General features: G+C 39.1%; 1 protein-coding gene across 2 annotated transcripts in view; it reads right to left on the bottom strand.

Moving 5' to 3' along the window:
* The window catches only part of LOC126195346 (UDP-glucose 4-epimerase), a 122,381-nt gene that overhangs the window by 41,630 nt on the left and 59,291 nt on the right, over nt 1-21,460 (bottom strand). For both annotated transcript variants that reach the window (XM_049933926.1, XM_049933925.1), the window contains exons 4-5: nt 18,983-19,162; nt 9,108-9,288 (exon numbers count right to left, since the gene is read on the bottom strand). In XM_049933926.1, coding sequence (XP_049789883.1) covers nt 9,108-9,288; nt 18,983-19,162 — 361 coding nt within the window. The remainder of the gene's footprint in view (nt 1-9,107; nt 9,289-18,982; nt 19,163-21,460) is intronic.

The following is a 21,460-nucleotide window of genomic DNA, read 5'->3' as shown; positions in this document are numbered from 1 at the left end:
AGATGTATGAGACAGGTGAAATACCCTCAGACTTCAAGAAGAATATAATAATTCCAATCCCAAAGAAAGCAGGTGTTGACAGATGTGAAAATCACCGTACTATCAGTTTAATAAGTCACAGCTGCAAAATACTAACGCGAATTCTTTACAGACGAATGGAAAAACTGGTAGAAGCGGACCTCGGGGAAGATCAGTTTGGATTCCGTAGAAATGTTGGAAAACATGAGGCAATACTAACCTTATGACTTATCTTAGAAGAAAGATTAAGAAAAGGCAAACCTACATCTCTAGCATTTGTAGACTTAGAGAAAGCTTTTGACAATGTTGACTGGAATACTCTCTTTCACATTCTAATGGTGGCAGGGGTAAAATACAGGGAGCGAAAGGCTATTTACAATTTGTACAGAAACCAGATGGCAGTTATAAGAGTCGAGGGGCATGAAAGGGAAGCAGTGGTTGGGAAGGGAGTGAGACAGGGTTGTAGCCTCTCCCCGATGTTATTCAATCTGTATATTGAGCAAGCAGTGAAGGAAACAAAAGAAAAATTCGGAGTAGGTATTAAAATTCATGGAGAAGAAGTAAAAACTTTGAGGTTCGCCGATGACATTGTAATTCTGTCAGAGACAGCAAAGGACTTGGAAGAGCAGTTGAATGGAATAGACGGTGTCTTGAAAGGAGGATATAAGATGAACATCAACAAAAGCAAAACGAGGATAATGGAATATAGTCAAATTAAATCGGGTGATGCTGAGGGAATTAGATTAGGAAATGAGACACTTAAAGTAGTAAAGGAGTTTTGCTATTTAGGGAGTAAAATAACTGATGATGGTCGAAGTAGAGAGGATATAAAATGTAGACTGGCAATGGCAAAGAAATCTTTTCTGAAGAAGAGAAATTTGTTAACATCGAGTATAGATTTAAGTGTCAGGAAGTCGTTTCTGAAAGTATTTGTATGGAGTGTAGCCATGTATGGAAGTGAAACATGGACGATAACTAGTATGGACAAGAAGAGAATAGAAGCTTTCGAAATGTGGTGCTACAGAAGAATGCTGAAGATAAGGTGGGTAGATCACGTAACTAATGAGGAGGTATTGAATAGGATTGGGGAGAAGAGAAGTTTGTGGCACAACTTGACCAGAAGAAGGGATCGGTTGGTAGGACATGTTTTGAGGCATCAAGGGATCACAAATTTAGCATTGGAGGGCAGCGTGGAGGGTAAAAATCGTAGAGGGAGACCAAGAGATGAATACACTAAGCAGATTCAGAAGGATGTAGGTTGCAGTAGGTACTGGGAGATGACGAAGCTTGCACAGGATAGAGTAGCATGGAGAGCTGCATCAAACCAGTCTCAGGACTGAAGACCACAACACAAAAACAACATGTTGACCAAGTGATGTAGATTCACGAGTTTGTGGAACCCAAGTGTCATTTGTTATTTTCGTATCTATATTCATATACTACAAAAATATACAGTTTAACTGATGCACTGCATTAAACACCTGCCCAATCACATCGATTTTGGTACAATCTGGTGCATAAAAATATCATGAATTTAGAAATCCCCATATAAAACCATTACCTGCATCCCTCTTTAAAAGTGAAGATTGCTTCATTATTGTGGGAAAATGAATTGTGGCGGTTAAACCAACAAACTTTTGAGAAAATGAAGGGATGTACACTTCAGACAGAAGTGAAGGAAACAATGAAACACAGGGGGTTGCATCTTCTAATTAAGCTAACAACTTTTATAGCTACACAAACATGTAATGTGTGTTCACAGTTCTAGGTTCTTCTTTCAGCCTTGGTATGATAATGAAATCTATTAAAGCAGACTTGGAAAAAGATTCTCTTGTACCCAGAATGGCAAGTCTAAGTTATGAAAATGTTGTAGGAAAGTTCTAGTAAGATGCAAATACTTTAGGATTAAAGGAGACCACTCACCAAAAAGCAGAAACATTTTGCGGGAAGAACTCCCACAACTGTCCCAGCCTCAATATCAGGTAACCCACTGTCTTTCCACCCTCCACCCAACAGTTTCCCCTTCCTCCATCCTGTCATCCCCTCCCAATCAACATTCCCACATTGCCTTCAGCATGTGCCGCTTCCCTCCAGCTGCTGCAACTATACCTGCCATGCCTCTCTCCTGCATTCCTAGCCACCAAACAAGCCTCCCTCTGAGCTGTTAGTCACCCACCCCCGTCCCTCTCCCTGCCTCTCTTTCCCTCTACCCCCCCCCCCCCTCAAGTCCCTCTCCCTACTTCTCTTATCCTCTACCCACTCCACCTGACAGTACCCCATCACAAGCAGCCCACCTGTCACAGAATAGCATTGACATGGTCAATCTCGCCAGTACCACATAGGGGCATAGGCATGCGTATGAGGTCAGTTCACAAAATTCTGGAAAATTCGTAATTTCGCGCCAATGGTGTGTTGGAGTGAAATACGGCTGGCGCCCCTGCACATGCCTGTGTTTAATGTGTAACTGCCAGAAGTTTCATTGTTGTATGTTTGTTAGTTATTGTTCAGTGCTCTATTGAGTAGAACATTGTGTCACACAGTTTGCGAATTTTGAGATGGCAGAGTTACAAGAGCAACACACCTGCATAAAATTTTGCGTGAAACTAAAGAAAACCTTTAAAAGGGACACACCAAATGATGCAGGAAGCCTACAGTGATGAGAGCTTATGCCATACTTGGTTTAAAGAGCTTATGCCATACTCGGTTTAAAAATGGACAGATGGAAGCTGAAGATGACCCACATTCAGGATGCCCTTCAATGTCTACCAACGATGCTCATGTCAGGAAAGTCAATGAAATTGTGCATACCAATCGAAGACTGACTGTCAGAGAGATTGCAGAAGAATGTAACATTTCGGTTGGATCATGACATGAAATCCTGACTCACCATCTTGGAATCCGTAGTGTTGCCACCCAGTTCATCCCATGGCTCATGAGTCAAGACCAGAAAGACCGTCGCCTCAAATCTATGATGAGCTTTTAGATTGTGCAAATGAGAATGAGATGTTCTTTAACAGAATCATAACTGGTGATGAGACATGGGTCTACAGTTGTGATGATGAGACCAAGCTTTAGTCATCACAACGGTTTGGGAAAGGTTCTCCAAGACCAAATGTCACAGCCACGCTGATAGTTTTCTATACTTTGAAGGATTAGTTCATCATGAGCTCGTGCCACAGGGGGAAACTGTTAATTGATGGTACTATCTGGCCGAGTTGCTATGCCTGCGAGAAAATGTGAGATGCTATGCCTGCGAGAAAATGTGAGAAGGAAACGGCCTGAAATGTGGCAAGAAATTTCACGGCTCTTGCATCATGATAACGCACTTGCACATTCATCCCTGTTGGTGCATGACTATTGCACAAAACACAAAATAATTGTGCTGCCTCATCCTCTGTACTCTCCAGACCTGGCCCTTGCGGACTTTTTTTTATTTCCGAAGTTGACAACCCAGTTGAAAGGACAAAGATGTGCAACGATAGACGAGATAAAAGAAAATTCATAGACAGGGCTTCACTCAATACAGCAAGATCCATACCAAGACTGAAGTGGAAACGGTGTTGGGAATGGTGTACCAATTTTGGAGGAGAGTATTTCGAAGGAGACCATTACCAATAAGTAGAAGGTAAGTGCAGAAAAATTTGTGGAAAAGTTCCGGAATTTTTTGAACAGACCTTGCATATATATATATATATATATATATATATATATATATATATATATGTGTGTGTGTGTGTGTGTGCGCGTGCGTGTGCATGTACTCTAGCTTGGCACAGGATAGCTCCGAAAGTTACCAAGTTTTCTTCTTTTCCATGTGCCTATTGACAACTCAATGCTTCTGCTTTTCAGTAAATGGTCTCATTTAATCCTAAAGTCTCAGCTGTGTAAAATATTCTGAAGGGATACAAATGCCTTCATAATTTAGTTGAAAAGCAACTTTACATGCCAGTTAGGGTACACAAACACTGTCAAATATCTGCTGCGGTGCCACAGACATTTTGTCTTTTGTGTTCAGTTTTATACTGTGCCTGGTTGTTTTCACACTATTTTGAAATGTTGATGAACCTGCATCATAATGTCCCAGAAGGGAACTTTTAAAGTTATGACAATAACCTCTTTTCAAAAACATTTTTTTTGTTTTGTTTTGTGTATTGATTGGATTCAATGGGTTCAATACATAAATTTTCTTTTTTTTAATAATTTAAATAAATGTGGCATCAGTTAATGGAATGTAATCAATGGGTATATTTTCAGCTTCAACATAACAACAAAAAACAAAGAAATAAGCCAAAATAAGAATCACATGACACTTAAAAAATAAGCTGTCAAAAACTAAAAACAAAATCAGCAAAAAGTAACACCAAAATTGGCATAATATAATGGTAAAATTCGCAATATATATATATATATATATATATATATATATATATATATATATATATATATATATATATATATATAACAGAGGGAAACATTCCACGTGGAAAAAATATATCTAAAAAGAAAGATGATGAGACTTACCAAACAAAAGCGCTGGCAGGTCGATAGACACACAAACAAACACAAATATACACACAAAATTCAAGCTTTCGCAACAAACTGTTGCCTCATCAGGAAAGAGGGAAGGAGAGGGAAAGACGAAAGGATGTGGGTTTTAAGGGAGAGGGTAAGGAGTCATTCCAATCCCGGGAGCGGAAAGACTTACCTTAGGGGGAAAAAAGGACAGGTATACACTCGCACACACACACATATCCATCCACACATACAGACACAAGCAGACATATTTAAATATGTCTGCTTGTGTCTGTATGTGTGGATGGATATGTGTGTGTGTGCGAGTGTATACCTGTCCTTTTTTCCCCCTAAGGTAAGTCTTTCCGCTCCCGGGATTGGAATGACTCCTTACCCTCTCCCTTAAAACCCACATCCTTTCGTCTTTCCCTCTCCTTCCCTCTTTCCTGATGAGGCAACAGTTTGTTGCGAAAGCTTGAATTTTGTGTGTATATTTGTGTTTGTTTGTGTGTCTATCGACCTGCCAGCGCTTTTGTTTGGTAAGTCTCATCATCTTTCTTTATATATATATATATATATATATATATATATATATATATATATATATATATAATCTACCCCCTCGACATGCTACACCTGCCATACCCCCAGAAACTCCCTCCTGCCACACTACAGAACCCAGAACCTAAACAGACCGGCAACACACTTTTGAATCTATTCCCCAAAGGCCTCAATCCTACAGAAGCATCAGTCCTTTCTAAAGGCCTCATCTTCTGGCCCCAAATTCAATCATGCTGGGCTAGTTAAAGACCACTCCTACTCCTGGTCCCTAAAGAGGAAACATTTCTTTCTAGCAACCCTACGAATCAGACTCAACATAAAACCAATACTGAACCCTGCCTTATTCAGTTTATTCCCCCATCTAACTGTACTTTCCCCACTCCCCCTGAATTATCACCTGATAACTCTCCAGAATTTTCTAAACTCAAAATAGCTCACTATTGTCCACGTGGAACTTACCTACCACTAAAAACACTACCAATTTGACAGATTCCACACATTCCACACCCAGAAGGCCCTTCCACACAGCCTAGCCACTTCGGAGGGGGTGGAGGAGGAGGTTGTTCTCTACACAAGGAAAAAATGATAAAAGTACAAAATCTTGAAAACTTTATTTTCATATCCTAAGTGTACCTACACACCAAACATCATTCAACACCAAGTGAGTGGCTGCCTTTCCTCATTATTTGTTTGATGTAATCTCTAGAAGTTTGTGGAGTACTCACGCAGTTTGTTTTACAGGCTAATGGTATTGCCAGATAGAAACAGAAATCCATACATTACAGCAAGGTAGACAGGAGAGGAATAAGCCTGTATGATGTAATATTGTAACCAGACAACACCAGTATCTGTTAAGATGATTCTTCCTTTTCTCTACAAGCCCCTTGTCCCAAAGCCCCATCACTCCCTTACTCACTCCAATTTCCTTCCCCAATTCCCCAGGTACCCAACCGAACGAGTGATGTGCTCTGTGCCAATGGGTATGCAGCACATAGGAACATGTGTCATTAACAGAGCCTCAGGGATACCAGGCGACCTCCCTGAATAATTAACTTCGCACTGGGTGGGGTTCTGTGGTGTCAACTGAGCAATTACCAATTCTCATGGGACCAAAATGGAGAACAAGCAAAACAAAACAAAAACTGAGGGTCTTGATGAGACCTCAAACACCCAAGCATCAGGGTTAGAACTGATGGAATTTGTTTCCACAATTGGACTAGGTAAGAGACTAGTTCTAGAAGTGGAAACTGTTACTGAGAAGTTGGACTAGGTCAAGAACAAATTCATGTCTGGGGTTCAGAGGAGAAAACTTCTCAAAGAACAAGAATAAAAGGAAGGTAAAGAATGGTGTCCTAAAGATCAATGGAGGAACTAGAAGGTCTTGAACATAAGACCCTTTTTTTAAAAAAAAAAGAAAGAAGAAAAAAAAAGAAAGAAAAGAGAAAGAAAACGACTGCCTCGCAATGAAGGTACAACCACGTCCCTTCTACTCTAGGACAGAGAACAAGGGAGGAGTCTAATACTCCCACTTATCAAGATAAATAGATCCAGAAAAAGCCGACGCAAGAAATAGGGAAACAGACCTACAGAGCTGCAGTCTCCATTTTCAGGATGGCAGTTACCCAACAGGGGTATCCACTGGTCAATATAACCTCGCAGCAGATGGAGCTTGTTCAGATGACACTCTTTGAGAAGATTGGGGAGGATGCACATCCAGGCCCAGAGTCAGGAGGGTTTATCTGCTCAAGGGTGCTCGTATCTTTGCCTGCGAGGTGATGGAAAGAGTAAATTAGGTTAAGGAGGTGGTACCAAAGATATCTCCATGGGAGGAGGTGAAGTTGCTGGTCAAGACAGCGGCTGATCTTCCAAAGACTGCAAAGATAACTATTTGGGTACTGAAACTTCTTAAGGAACTCCTCCTAAGACTGTTTGAGGAAGTATGGGCACATGACCAGAAAGTCTTGAAACCGGACTGGAGGGTAATCACCCAAAAAGTTGTAGAAGTTGTCCAAAATTTATGGTTAAAAATCCAAGACCTACAACTGTGCTTGGGGTTCTTGCAAGTTTCCATCAGGATAATCAAAGACATTAGAAGCAACCACGGCAACATGTTGGAGGCTGCAAAAGCTGCAGATAAACCTGGAGCACAATAAAGGGGCAGCTGCCACCCCAACTCGTCTTCTACGAAGACAGGAGGTTGACATGGCCCTTATCCAGGAACCTTATCAATATAAAGGGGATGTTTCAGGTGTTGGAAGAACTGGACTTAAGTTGATTTATGCTAGGAATCTAAAGGATCCCAGAACATTCAGTTATGTTAAGAATGGAACTTCATTCGTCATGATGGCAGACTTCTGTTCAAGGAACTTAGTGACCACCAGGATAAAGCAACATGAGGAAGGAAGACAAGGGAAATGGAATTTGCCTCTGCTTGCCCTCCTTGTGAGGACAGTACTCCTTGAAGTGCATGTCTGCTAACAGGTAGGTTCCGATGCCAATGACCACAACCTGGTGTAGGGAAGCAGTGACACCAAGAACAGAGGTGAGCACATTCTTGAACTTTTATTCGAGGATAAGCTGGAGGTACTGAATAGAGGCAACAATCCTTCATTCAGGAATGTAATATAAAGGGAAAAAACAACTGATATAACAGTTGGGTCTAATCTAATGGGCACCTATGTCAAACAAGGGCATGTGGTCTTGAAGCCATCCTTACCTGAACACGATATACATGCAGTTTGAGGTTGAAATTGGTGCCAAACATACCATGGCCTACAGGAATCTTAGGAAAACATACTGGGACTCTTAAAGGAAAGACCTCAACTCACACCTATCTGAAGTCAAAACTTGGATAAGGAATCCAGTAGATTTTAGGGAAATGGCAGATGCAGTGTTGCCTGTCATTATGACCCCATATTTTGAAGAGTGCCTAATCACCAAGAAGCCTACAAACAGGAATGTACCTTGGTGGAACAATAACAGGGAATTGCAAAGGAAGCTGACAAGAGGACTGTTCAACCTTGCAAGAAGGAAAGGACAAAGGACAAAATATCGAGAGGTTCTTGCCATATACAAACTTGTGATTAAGCAAGCAAAACTATAATCCTGTAAGGTATTCTGAAGGAAAGTGGAAGGTACAGCTGATTACACCAGACTTCACAAAATGCTCACCAGAATACCAACTAATCCAAGAGGTACTTTTCAAGCTTTGCTGCAACTGGCGAGAGAGAGTTTAATTAGGTTCCTATGTAGGTCCCAAGGATATCAGACTCATCAGTCTGTCCTCCTTTCTTTTCATGACATTAGAAATACTGATTAATGAGCACATTTGGGAAAGGAGGCTAACTAAGTTTTCTTTACATGTAAATCAACATGCATATAAATCAGGCAAATTATGTGAAACAGCACTTCTTCACCAACTTGTTGGGAAAGTGGAAAAAGCACTAGACTTTCAGAAAATCACTCTCTGCATCTTCCTGACTATCAAGGGGGATGTTAGCAGCCTTTGAATCTGTGGTAGAGCTGCAGAACAGTATAGCAATGAGACTACCATATGTAGGTGGATAAAGACTATATTGAGCAGGAGAAAGGTAGAAGTCACTCCGATGAATGAACATGACGAACAAATGAATTAATCTTTGTACTTGTGGGAGAACAGCAATAGATCTATAGCATAAGCAAATCCAACTTACTCCTCTTTTTCACCCCCATCTCTCTCTCTCTCTCTCACTCGTGTGTGTGTGTATCTCTGTATTAACTATGAAGAAATACGTAGTGTGAGAGCTTAGCAACATTGTCTGTCCTATGTGCCTATCAGCCATTCAACACCTCAACTATAACGTAAGTTGAGAACTTTACTCCTTCAGTTATTTGTACATCAATCTTTCATAAAAATTTTTACTTGATACATGACAAGACAAATGCTGAATGAAGCGAACACAAGCAGAAATGTTAATATAATACACAGACACTTTAGAGTGTGACATTTGAAAGAAAACAAAAGGATAATGACATACCTGTACCATCTGGTGTTTCATAGTCAGAACCATATACAGACAATGAAGGTCGACGACCAACAGCCACTTGAGATATGTATGGCATGAGGTTGTTGGGTATCCCACTAGGATCTTCTCCAATATGACCTGATTTGTGGGCACCAACAGGGTTAAAGTAACGCAATGAGACAACTGACCATTCCTAAAACATAACAGTACAATGCAGTGCATGTTTTATTTTGCAAGCAAATGCATTTATAAAAGATATCAGAAAGGCATAATTAATATGGGATGTTACAATAATACACAAAATACCCTCTGCTTCTGTTATTAACTTTAGTTGCATACAGTGAAACATGAGGCATGAAAATGACAATCAAAAGCGTTGTGTGGTTTCAGTTGCTATTCAAAAAGATAAAATATGATGATTCAAGTATCTCCATGACAACAGAATAATCGCTTGGGATTGTGCACAGCAAATGAGAATGAAGAAGCACAAGTTAATTACCAGATTTAATACATATTTGACTGTAACATACCATGGGGATGGAAGCAAATACATCACAGGAAATATCATAACAGAAAAACCGTTTACAGCTTTTGGGACTAATTACTTCCATTGGAGTTTGCCAAAGGAGTGAGAAAATATCTGAAGGAATGACACTAATGGTCTATTGGAAGGAGTAATTTTGTTGACGTACGATTGTCAAGACACACACACACACACACACACACACACACACCTACCTTTTCCTTCCTTACATATACCTATTTGTTTGGTCTTTCAGTAACTTAGTACTGTAAAATAGTAGCCTCTTTTTTGTAAATTGCTATATATTAATACATTTTATTTGTATTTTAACCTCTGTAAGAAATGCACCAGTAACACAAATGCTCACATCACTATGTACATAATAGGGCACTACCACTTTATCGAGACAGTAACATCAAATCTGTGACATACTGTCAAATACAATCACGGAGCTTTTCATGTTTTCTTAGTTGTAATGGTGCGCACCCACTATTGCCGATAGTAGCAACTGTCCCGTATTTTAGGTAACGTGGAATGATGGCTTCTACAAGGTGTATCTGAATTCCAACAAAAAACTTCAGGGGCTGGTCAGGGATATTTTCTGTGTATTTTGGGATAAGGCATTTGTGGTCTCTAGTGGCTCATTACAGAATAATAATTTAATTATGAATTACTCAGTTTGTTACCCCAATTCCCTATGTTTCTGTTTAAATACCTCCATAACAGCAGGTTAGCCCATCATATGCAGTCACGAAAATGTACAACACAAAACTCAGAGTAATGCAGCTACATAAAGATATGAAAGTAGTGTGAGGTGGTTGCTTTCACTACAAGAACAGCCCAGCATAGCATCATCATTCGGCTCTTCCACTGCATACTTGGGATGCATACTGATCAACCCTTCAGCATTAAACCTATCTATATTGCTTTGTGTCACTGTTAATGTACAACTAGTACTGCTGAAAAAACAAACCCCAAACAGAAATGAAATGCAACAAGTTTGTTTCCAAACAAGGCACACAGCACATGCCACTGACTGCATACTGTTTGTGCAGTTATTCGTGTTGCAATACAAAAAAAAGATAAATAATGGTAGGAAATGATAAATCGCTAAGAAAAAAATGGGTACCTTGTATCAAAATACTCAGAAAATATCTTCGCTCAACCTCTAAAATTTTGACGATAAAACTGAGGTTCTTCCTGAATTTTCCAGTTCTTCTTACTATAAATAACTTAGTCATGCACAGCACACTGCTACAAGACCACGCCAATTGTTGGTGCAGCATCTCTTTTTCCACATTACTCTCGCCGATATCATTAATCCTATACCTGCAAATTGATCACTCTCCCCAAGTCACTTTTGCATATTTTTGTGTGTTACTTCCCATACCTTTCCTGTGTCACACAAACTTGTATCTCATCCTACCAATCCCTCCTCACACCCACTCCTGCTCCTCTTGATTCCAGTTTGCACCTACTAACTTCAGCTAATCTAGTAATATCTGTCACCCTCCTTCTTCACACTTATTAACCCACACACCTGCAACTCCCATTACAATCTTTTTATTCATTTTTCCTTTAATCTCATTGCCTATTTCAGTTGGTTTTCACCATTTTGAAAATACACCCAAACACATGGTGAGAATCACGAAAAGGATGAAACAGATGAAGTACGGAGTAACTAGATGAAATCTGAGGGAGTAGGCTGATACTGAAAGGCAAAAACCAACTGAAATTGGCATGATGACACAATAACATCAAAGGAAAAATAAATAAAAAGATTGTAATGTGCGTTGTGGGTCTGTGGTTGAAGAAGAGGGGATCACAGATGTGACTAGATTAAGTGAAGTTAGTAGGTGCAAACTGGAATAGAGAGGAGGAGGAAGAGTGGGACTGGGGAGGGGTTGATAGCATGAGATACAAGTTTGTGCGGCACAGGAGAGGTACGGGTGTGCGAGTTGTGATTGCATGAGTGTGTGTTGTCCATTTTTGACAAAGGCCTTGTTGGCCGAAATCTCACTTTACGGCAGTCTTTCTGTTGTGCCTATCTGCGACTCACCATCTCCGCCATATGGTGAGTAGCAATTATCCTTGTCATAATACTGTTACATTCCATCCTGGATTTTCCATGTTTGATTATAAATAACTTAAATGACACAAAGTAATTATTAGATTTGTTTTTGTTTGTTGTAATTTTTGTTCTGAAAATTGCCTAATTGGGTAATTACACTTGAATAATAAAAAACTAAACTGCTATCTATTGCGACACGATTCTGCCTTCTTGTTTTAAATTTATATAGAAACAAGACTGAATTTACATTATGAAAGTAATTACATATGAAATAGATAGATGCTGCATATCAATAAGAGAGAAGAAGAGTGTCTCAATAAGCTACTGACGAGGGTTTGTAGCTGTGATATACTAGAAAATTATGCAGATACAAAATGTTTAATCATTATTAAATATTTGGAATACTGGAGAGAAATTTCACCTTAAGCAAGGCACTGTTTGTTTACTTTTGCTTTACCCAAACATGTTTCAGCACTTTTTGTGTTATCTTTGGTGGTCTTTTGTTTATTATTCTGTGTCAGATGTAGCTATCAGTTATTTAGTCCTGGTTGTTTTATATCTACCACACATTTTTATACCTTGTCTTGTCTTCGGTAGTTTTATGTGCTTTAAAATACTTTATTTTCTTCACTGTCATCTTTTTAAATTGTTACATGTGCATTTTATTTATTTTATTGCAAAGCAAATGTTTCAGTTCAGGTTTACTGTAACCGTGTGACGTTAACACAGTCAGATGGAATACTGTGTGACTTTTATATTTATGGGGTCAGAGAATTCTAGTAAGTAGTTATATGGTATGTCAGGTGATGTTACTCCATTGAAGAAAGAGGTAGAATAAAGGAGGGGGTGGTATGTGTGTGGTAAGCTACTATGGAGTTCACTGCTTTAGGCTGGCTGGGTCAGAGAACCCTGGAATACATGCATGGGAAAGTGAGGAAGTGTCTTTTATCCAGCTTCTGCTGGATTTTAAAATTAGTTCATATTTGAAAGTATATAAGGCCAAGGAAAATTGTTGCTGGGATTCTGCAAGAGGAATGGGCTGGCGATCGCAAATTCCTGGTACAAGAAGAGAAGTAGCCACAAAATAACTTGGTACAGTGGAGACTGGTCCCAAACTTCAGTAGTAGACTATGTACTAGTGGATAGGCAGATGATGAGCAGCCTCACAGATGTTAAGGTCATTCCATCTGAGGCCTTAGACAGTGACCATTGGCTGTTGGTAGCCACCCTGAGAGAGAAAAAAGATAGGAGGGCAACAGATATACAGGAGAAAAGGTTGAAGACATGGATGCTGAAAGAGGATGAACGGAGGACCCAGTACCAGACACTGATCAGGAAGAAGCTGCCAAAGGAAGATCAGAGAACAGTGGAAGAAGAATGGGGAGATTTTAAGAGGGCTCTAGTTGAGGCAGCTGAGACTGTGTGCGGAAGAACTAGCACAAAGAGGAGAAGTAAGGAAACCCCATGGTGGAACAACATATGTAAAGAGGCAGTACTTCGAAAGAACAAAGCTTTCAGAGAATGGTTCCAGACCCGAACAGAGGAAGCTAGGGTAAAATATAAGGAAAGCAAGAAAGCGGCACAGACCATAGTAAGGGCGGAGAAGAAGAAGTGGATGGAAAAATGGACAAGAATGTTAGAAGAGGACAGTGAAGGGAACAAAAAAGTACTTTACACCATGGTAAGAAATAAGAGGAACGACAGAAGTGAGTGCCTGAGGATCATGGATAATAATGGAAGAGTTGTGGAGGAAATGCATGAGCTCAAAAAGATTTGGAAGGAGTACTTTGAAGATCTGTTGAATGCCGCCAAGCGGGTAACTAACAGCGATGGAGAGCCTAAGGCAGCAGACGATTATAATAGTGGGGAAATTGATGATCTAACTTGGAATGAAGTGGAAGAAGCCATAAAGAGGATGAAAGGGGGCAAGGCACCATGTTGGGACGAAGTAACAGTGGATATGATACGAGCAGCAGAAGTAGGAACCCAGTGGCTATACAGAGTGCTGAGGGTGGTGTGGAAGGAGAACAGAATTCCTGAGGATTGGAAGAAAGGAATTATAGTCCCGATCTTCAAGAAAGGGGATAAAAGGAGATGTGAGAACTACAGAGGAATCACCCTGCTATGCCACTGTGGAAAAATCTATGAAAAGATCCTGGAGAAGAGAATAAGAAGCAGCATTGAAAGTAGACTGCAAGAGGAGCAGTATGGTTTCAGACCGGGAAGATCAACAACGGACCTCATATTTGCGGTAAGGCAACTGCAGGAAAGGCACTATGAGTACGGGAAGGACTTAATCATGGCCTTTTTAGATATTGAGAAGGCGTATGACAGTATCTGTAGGGACAAGCTCTGGGATGTGCTGAACGCAAAAGGGATAGATGAAGAGATAACACGAAAAGTCAGAAAAATGTATGAGGGAAGTGAGAGTTGTGTGAAAGTGGGGAGGGAACGTACTGCATGGTTCAAGCTGGAAAATGGGCTGCGACAGGGAAGTGCACTTTCGCCTTTATTATTTATTATTGTTATGGATGAAATCCTACAGCAAGTATCAGATGCAATTGGAGATCATAAAATGAAAGCAGTGCTTTTTGCCGATGACCTGATGTTATGGGGAAATTGCGAGGAGGTGCAAGAGCAGTTAGATGTATGGGAGGCAACGGCAGCACAATATGGAATGCATTTCTCTGCAAAGAAAAGTGAAATAATTGTCACAACAAGGAAGAAGAGTAGGCCAAATGTGGATATAACTTGTGGAGGGGAAAAACTACAAGTGGTAGAGAACTTCAAGTACCTGGGAAGCATGACTGAAAGTAAGGGGGGAAATGCAATGGAAATAAATGAAAGGTGCAGAAAAGCAGGGCAGTTCTACAAATGCTTTAGGGGGCTTATTTGGAGCAAGGAGGTGCCACAGAAATCCAAGGGAATTATATACCGAACCTACTTTGTCCCCATATTGGCATACGGAAGTGAGACATGGGTAATGCACAAAAGCGACAAAAGTAGAATACAGGCTAGTGAAATGAAGTTCCAGAGGAGCAGGTTGAGTGTAACAAGACGAGACAGATTGCGAAATGCGTATGTGAGGGAAAGACTAAAGGAGGAACCAGTACAGGACAGGATAGAAAAATCAAGACTGCAGTGGTATGGACACATGAAGAGAATGGATGAGGGAAGAATTACAAAGAGGATGTTTGATCTGCAACTGGAGGGGAAGAGGCCCAGAGGAAGACCAAGAGATAGATGGGTGAAGGGAGTGAAGGAATGTGTGACGAGAAGAGGAGAGAACAGGACGAAGGTGGAAGAGGGGGAATGGTGGAAAGACAGAACACGATGGAGAGGCTTGTGTTCCCGACAGACCCAGCCAGTGGCTGGAAATTGTCCAAGATGATGATGATGATGATGATGATGATGATAAGGCCAAGCCAAAATTTTATGAAATTGGAGATTCTTGCTAATGAGCAGTCATTAATTGGTAGTCTGATAGCATTTGGTCACTGAGGAAGCATCAACAAATGTCAGCAATCTGTAACTATAAGTAATTTATTAATATTTATAATTTGTGATTCATAAATTTTATAACTTGACTTTGCAGGAAATTTTCAAGTTTATAGCTGGTATAATTGAGGACGGATTCACACTATTTTTAATAAATGAGTTGTTGTAATTCTGTATGAGTCCTATCAATGTTTCTATGCACTGGATGAAGATGTTAGGTTATAGGTATAAGTATAGGAATCCATCCAAATGGTTACCTCTCTCAGTATTAAGGACTGAACCTGAGAAATTCTGTAATACAGGGGCAAGGAAGGGTTGCAAGGTTGCTGTTGACAGTGCACTCAAAATAGCATGGAACTCACATCCTACTAGACTGATATGAAAGAAACGACCCACAGTATATGATGCATAGGGTGAAATAACAGCATTCCTTTGCCCAGTGAAGGTAAGCATTTCCACAAAGAACGTCCTTAGGGGGCGGGATGATGTAATGTCTCTTGGAAAAATTTAGTGAAAAATATAAGTGAATTGTGTTAAAATGATGTAAAACAAAGAGACACAGGTCATAGGAATTCTATCACAGTTTGAAAATGGTTATACAAGTGGCATCTCCGATGTGACCAAAGCATAGAATACTTAAGAAAATGGTTTTTTTTTGCAATTCGGAAATGTCTTCTTTGTGATCATTCAGCTTTGTCTTATTGTAATATCTGGATGCTCTTATTTTGCTCAGTTGATTAAAGTCTGAATTGCTGGAAATTATGCATTTGTTATCTTTAAAATACATGCTTTGTTTCTTAAAATGATACACGATTTCATTTATGTAAAAATTAACATCCTCTCTCTGGGTATTGGCACAATTAATTTCAGTTGGAGATTTTCTTTGTTGGCAGCCATTACTGTCTGGATTAGTAATTTGTTTAAATATGGTCACAGTGACTAACTTATTCAGAAAAAAGCTAATCATTACTCACAATGAGTTCTTATGCTGGTACTACTATTAAGAGTTTCTGGAATTTCAGAAAATTTTAGGTGCACCAGACTGCAGACAGCTGACTATGTTCCAGCATTGATGCAGCTAATAATCTTCTGTCAAGAGTATTAAATGTTCTCTTAGGTTCAAGCAAAAGCAGCATTACATATGCAACAATATAGAGGAGCATATTTTTCCTGTAAATAAGAGAACACCCTGCTCTTGACAGAGAAACTGCTGTTATGTGAAGAGGACAGCATCTCACTTAGATCACTGCTAGCCATTCTTTAGGAAATCCTCCTTACTGTGAGACGAACAATATTACATTAGGAAATATATAATAGAGTTTTAATCTTATCTCTCTTATAACTATATGAGCATAAACTGTTGGACTCCTTGTATAAAAGCCTGCAACTGCAAATAACATAAAACTAATGTTGAACATAATTTCATATTATTATATTAGTAAAATCATTTTTAGAATTAGAATTGGGGACTACTGTCTTTCCTTTTTCAGTCCCATTTTCTTCAAATCTGGCTTTTCATTTCCTTATCTCCACCTGTGTGAATATGTTAATAGTTTTTCCTCTCTTCTTACATCCAATAATTTATTAACTGGCACATCTTATGTGGACATCACAATAAATAATCTTGTCAAACCTCTTTCCTGAGAGTACAACAGTGAACAATAATTTCACAGTGAGGAATGAAAGTCTTAACTACAAAAATTAGCAAACTGGGAGAAAAAGCACAAAAAGATTTTTTTGGTATGTACTAGTGATTATAAGAGGAAGCCATGCTGACAAAATGGACAATAATGTTCTGCATTTTGTGTTATATGTAGGGATAGGAAAAACACGTTTTATTTTATGGCCAACTCAGTGCTACTTTATGCTAATTTCTAAGCTTTTTAATCAAATTTCCTGTTTTTTGTCGATTTATTTATCAGTTTCTGATAGCTTATTTTCGAAGTTCCACTTGTTACTTATTTTTGCCTTATTTGTTTTTCAGTGGAAAAAAAAATACTTATCAATATCACATTCATTGACATAAAAAATCACATATATTTACATTACAGAAAAAATGGAACACATTTATGTAAAACCCATTACATCTAATCAATCAAAGGAAAAATAACTCAGCAACCACACGCCACTGGAAAGCTTTCAAAAGGAAGCACTGTCATAACCTCATTTTCTTCTCAAATATTATCTGTCAGTACATCAATACTTCACTATAGCATGGAAACAGCCACTTGTATTCTACATTTATGATCAGTACAACAGAAATCATTTTACAATGTCTACATTTTCCACAAGAAAAATTGCTTTTCCACTACATTACAGACGGAGATCTTAGTGAAGTATCAAATGGCATATTTTGATAGTACACATGCATAAATACAAAATCACAAATATGGCACTTCAGCTGTGCTAACATGTAAGTCAACATAGCCCCTACTCAGTTTGGTTCATTAGCACATCACAGCACAGGGTACATGATGTCATGCACGTTTTTTAGGAAGTAAAATAGACCACCGACTGTGTTTCTTCCAATATTTATTTAATATTATTTTTACTATTTGTGAATACAGTTTGCAGCAACAGCATGATATGTTACAAAGCCCAAGTTCTAGGTCATTGAAAGGTTATGATTATGAGTTGGCAAAAACAACGGACGTAATTTCTTAAGAAGCGATCAATCTTACTACTTGTGCAGCGTAATTTAAATTCTTCTGTCTGTCTGTCTGTCTGTCTGTCACAAAGAGACAGTTTCTTTGGTCCATCATATTTGATGACTGTCATATTTCTGCAGCATCATGTATGCTGTGCTGTCATTAGTTGGTAGAGAGAAATTGAGCTGAAACAATGATATGCAAAACTGTTGTGTTTGATGGTTTTCTCATTTACACTTGCACACTACAAACGTATGCAGTTTAATTGATGAACCATGTTTAAGATCTCTACAAAATACATAATTTTGTGTACTATATGTAAATGTGTTGTTAAAACTGGAACAGAGTTTGTTGGAAGAAAGGTATTTTTACAACGGACTTTGGCTGACAGCTAATAATATCGTACAGTCTGTTTTCACATATTGCTTGCCCACTGCTCAACACCTCGTCTATGTGGTGAGTAGCAGTCGATCGCAAGTCAAAATCAAAAATTACTTGATACAGACACAAATGCGGGAAACAAATACCAGAAATGTAGGCTATCACAAGTGGTGGAGCAGATGGATGGGCAGGGGGAGAGAAATAAACACAAAAAGAATCAGTAAGTATATGTTTAAACAGGGAAGACATACAATTAAAGAAAGGAAGGATCTGGGGGCACGGATCAAACAGCACGGTCATCGGTCCCATCGGATTAGAGAAGGATGGGGAAGGTAGTCGACCATGCCGTTTCAAAGGAACCATCCTGGCATTTGCCTGAAGTGATTTAGGTAAATCACAGAAAAAATAAATCAGGATGGCTGCACGCAGGTTTGAACTGTCGTCCTCCCGAATGCGAATCCAGCGTGCTAACCAATGTGCCGCTCGTATTAGAAAGGAATAAAGCAACAAGAAAATATGGTGACAGTGGAAAGATTGAGGATAGATTACACATCACATACTTCATGATGAGATGAAGCATATGATCAATGCTCACCTACCTTTCCTCGAGTTTGGAGACACCAGTATCAAGGAGGAGCAAAATATGTTTTATTACACCACCAGTGCACTCCAAAAAAAGTTCAACATGTTTAAGAGGCCAAGCAAGTCTTCTGAATCATAAATTTGTGTTATCCATGACAACTATTTTAGATAATTTTATAGATACCTTATCAGATATAACTAAGTCCTTGAGTATTTCTTCCACGAAGTATTTACTTTTTCCATATGGATTGGTGCAGCCTTGACCAGTGGGATGATCTTCTGTTAAGGGCAAACTCTGAGGAGTTCCATAAACCGTTGCAGATGATGAATAAACTAGTTTCTTCACACCATGAGATTTCATTACCTGGTAACCAATCAAGTTAACAAGTAAATTACATTTATTTAGTAAAACACACACACACACACACACACACACACACACACCATCATCACCAATTCATAGTCTGCACATGCTTCAGAAAGCAAGAAAAACTATGTTACAGAAAAAGCAAGAAACAATACTGACAATATATCATGCAAAGATGGAGTAGATGACATTCCCTCAGAATTATGAAGTTCTTTAAGAGAGCGGGCCTTGACAAAGATATTCCACCTCGCATGGAAAATGCACAAGACAGGTAAAATACACTCAGATTTCAAGATAAATGTAATAATTCCAATTCCAAAGAAAACAGGTGCTGGCAGGTGTGAATATTACTGAACCATCAGTTGAATAAGTCAAACAATGGAAAATCCTGGTTTCAAAATACTGATACATATATTCAAAAGAATGGGAAGACTGGTAGAAGCCAGCCGCAAGGAATATCGGTTTGTGTGACTTATTTTGGAAGATAGATCGAAGCAGGCCAAATCTAAAGGAGCTGAAGGACGTTAAAAGAAAACAGTGGTTGTGAAGGGATTGATATAGGGTTGTAACTGATTCCCAATGTTATTCTGTTTGTATAATAAGTAATTTGGAAAGGAAAATGAACTTCATGGAGAAAACTTTGACATTTGCTGATGACACACAAATTCTGTCAGAGATGGTAAATGGCTTGGAAGAACAGCTGAACAGAATGGATAGTGTTATGAAAAGAAGTTATAAACTGAACATCAAGAAAGTGAAAGAAGGGTACTGGAATGTAGTTCAAATTAAATTCTGAGGGGCTTAGATATTGAGGACAGACAAAGGCAAGAGCACAAAACATTCAGCAGGACTTTTCTACTCTTGATTTACACATTATCAACAATGCAATAAATGTAAGTTTGAATTCCATTTACAGTTCATCACTTATTGTCTGGAGTGCTGTTCCTTACAAACGTATGGGATATACAAAATCCTAGTACAAATTCCTATCCCACACACAGGAAGGATGAAGAAGTTGAAATAAAGAAAGAAAGAGAGAGGGAGGGAGGGAGAAACACAAGGGCTCTTGTCTGCATTAAACTAAATAGATGTGCTTATTGCAAAGACTGGTGTGAAAACATGTAAAACTAGTCAATCATAATATTAATACACAAACACAAAAATTAAAGTACTGATTTTAATATTATGAATATAACAGAGGGAAACATTCCACGTGGAAAAAATATATCTAAAAAGAAAGATGATGAGACTTACCAAACAAAAGCGCTGGCAGGTCGATAGACACACAAACAAACACAAATATACACACAAAATTCAAGCTTTCGCAACAAACTGTTGCCTCATCAGGAAAGAGGGAAGGAGAGGGAAAGACGAAAGGATGTGGGTTTTAAGGGAGAGGGTAAGGAGTCATTCCAATCCCGGGAGCGGAAAGACTTACCTTAGGGGGAAAAAAGGACAGGTATACACTCGCACACACACACATATCCATCCACACATACAGACACAAGCAGACATACAAGGAGGCCAATGAAACTTACGTAATTTGAAAGGTACTTTGCCATAGATGTGCATAAAGAAAAAAAATCACATGTACCTAGCTGTTGAGAGTGGTAAAACAAGATTGATGTTTTCACATTCACATTCATAACTTTGATAATACCTTCTCCATTGTGCATTAAAATCTGTTTAGTCTACATCTTCATCTATACTCTAAAAACCACAGTGAAATGCTTGGCAGAGGATACACCCCATTGTACCAGTTATTAGGGCTTCTTCGCATTCCATTAATGTATGAAGCATGAGAAGAATGATTGCTTGAATGCCTCTATGGATGCTGTAATTATTCTAACCTTATCATGATTTATATGTGAGGGATGTATAAGGGTTTGTAGTATTCTAATCTTATCATGATTCCTATTTGAGGGATGTATAAGGGTTTGTAGTATATTCCTTGAGTAATCATTTAAAGCCGATTGGTTGGTTGGGTGGAGAAGGGACCAAACTAAGCGGTCATCAGTCCCTCCGACCTTGGAGTAACTAAAACTGATAAAATCCCATATTAGAAGAGGGAACTACAATGTCCATAAAATGATAAACTATTAACAGGGAAGGAAGGAAAAGAGCGGAAGAAGAGGTGAGGGAAAGAAAGTGACTAACAACAGGGACATGAAGGAAGAAGCACAGGAGACAAGAGAGACGCTTAAGACATAACAGTTCCCATAAGGAAGACATAATAGTTCCCATAAGGAAAGGAGTGGGAAGGCAGAAGACTGGGGTGAACCACCAAGCCCAGTT

The sequence above is a fragment of the Schistocerca nitens genome, chromosome 7 (genome assembly GCF_023898315.1).
Source record: "Schistocerca nitens isolate TAMUIC-IGC-003100 chromosome 7, iqSchNite1.1, whole genome shotgun sequence".
NCBI classification, from domain to species: Eukaryota; Metazoa; Arthropoda; class Insecta; order Orthoptera; family Acrididae; genus Schistocerca; species Schistocerca nitens.
This window is presented reverse-complemented; position numbering and strand designations above follow the sequence as displayed.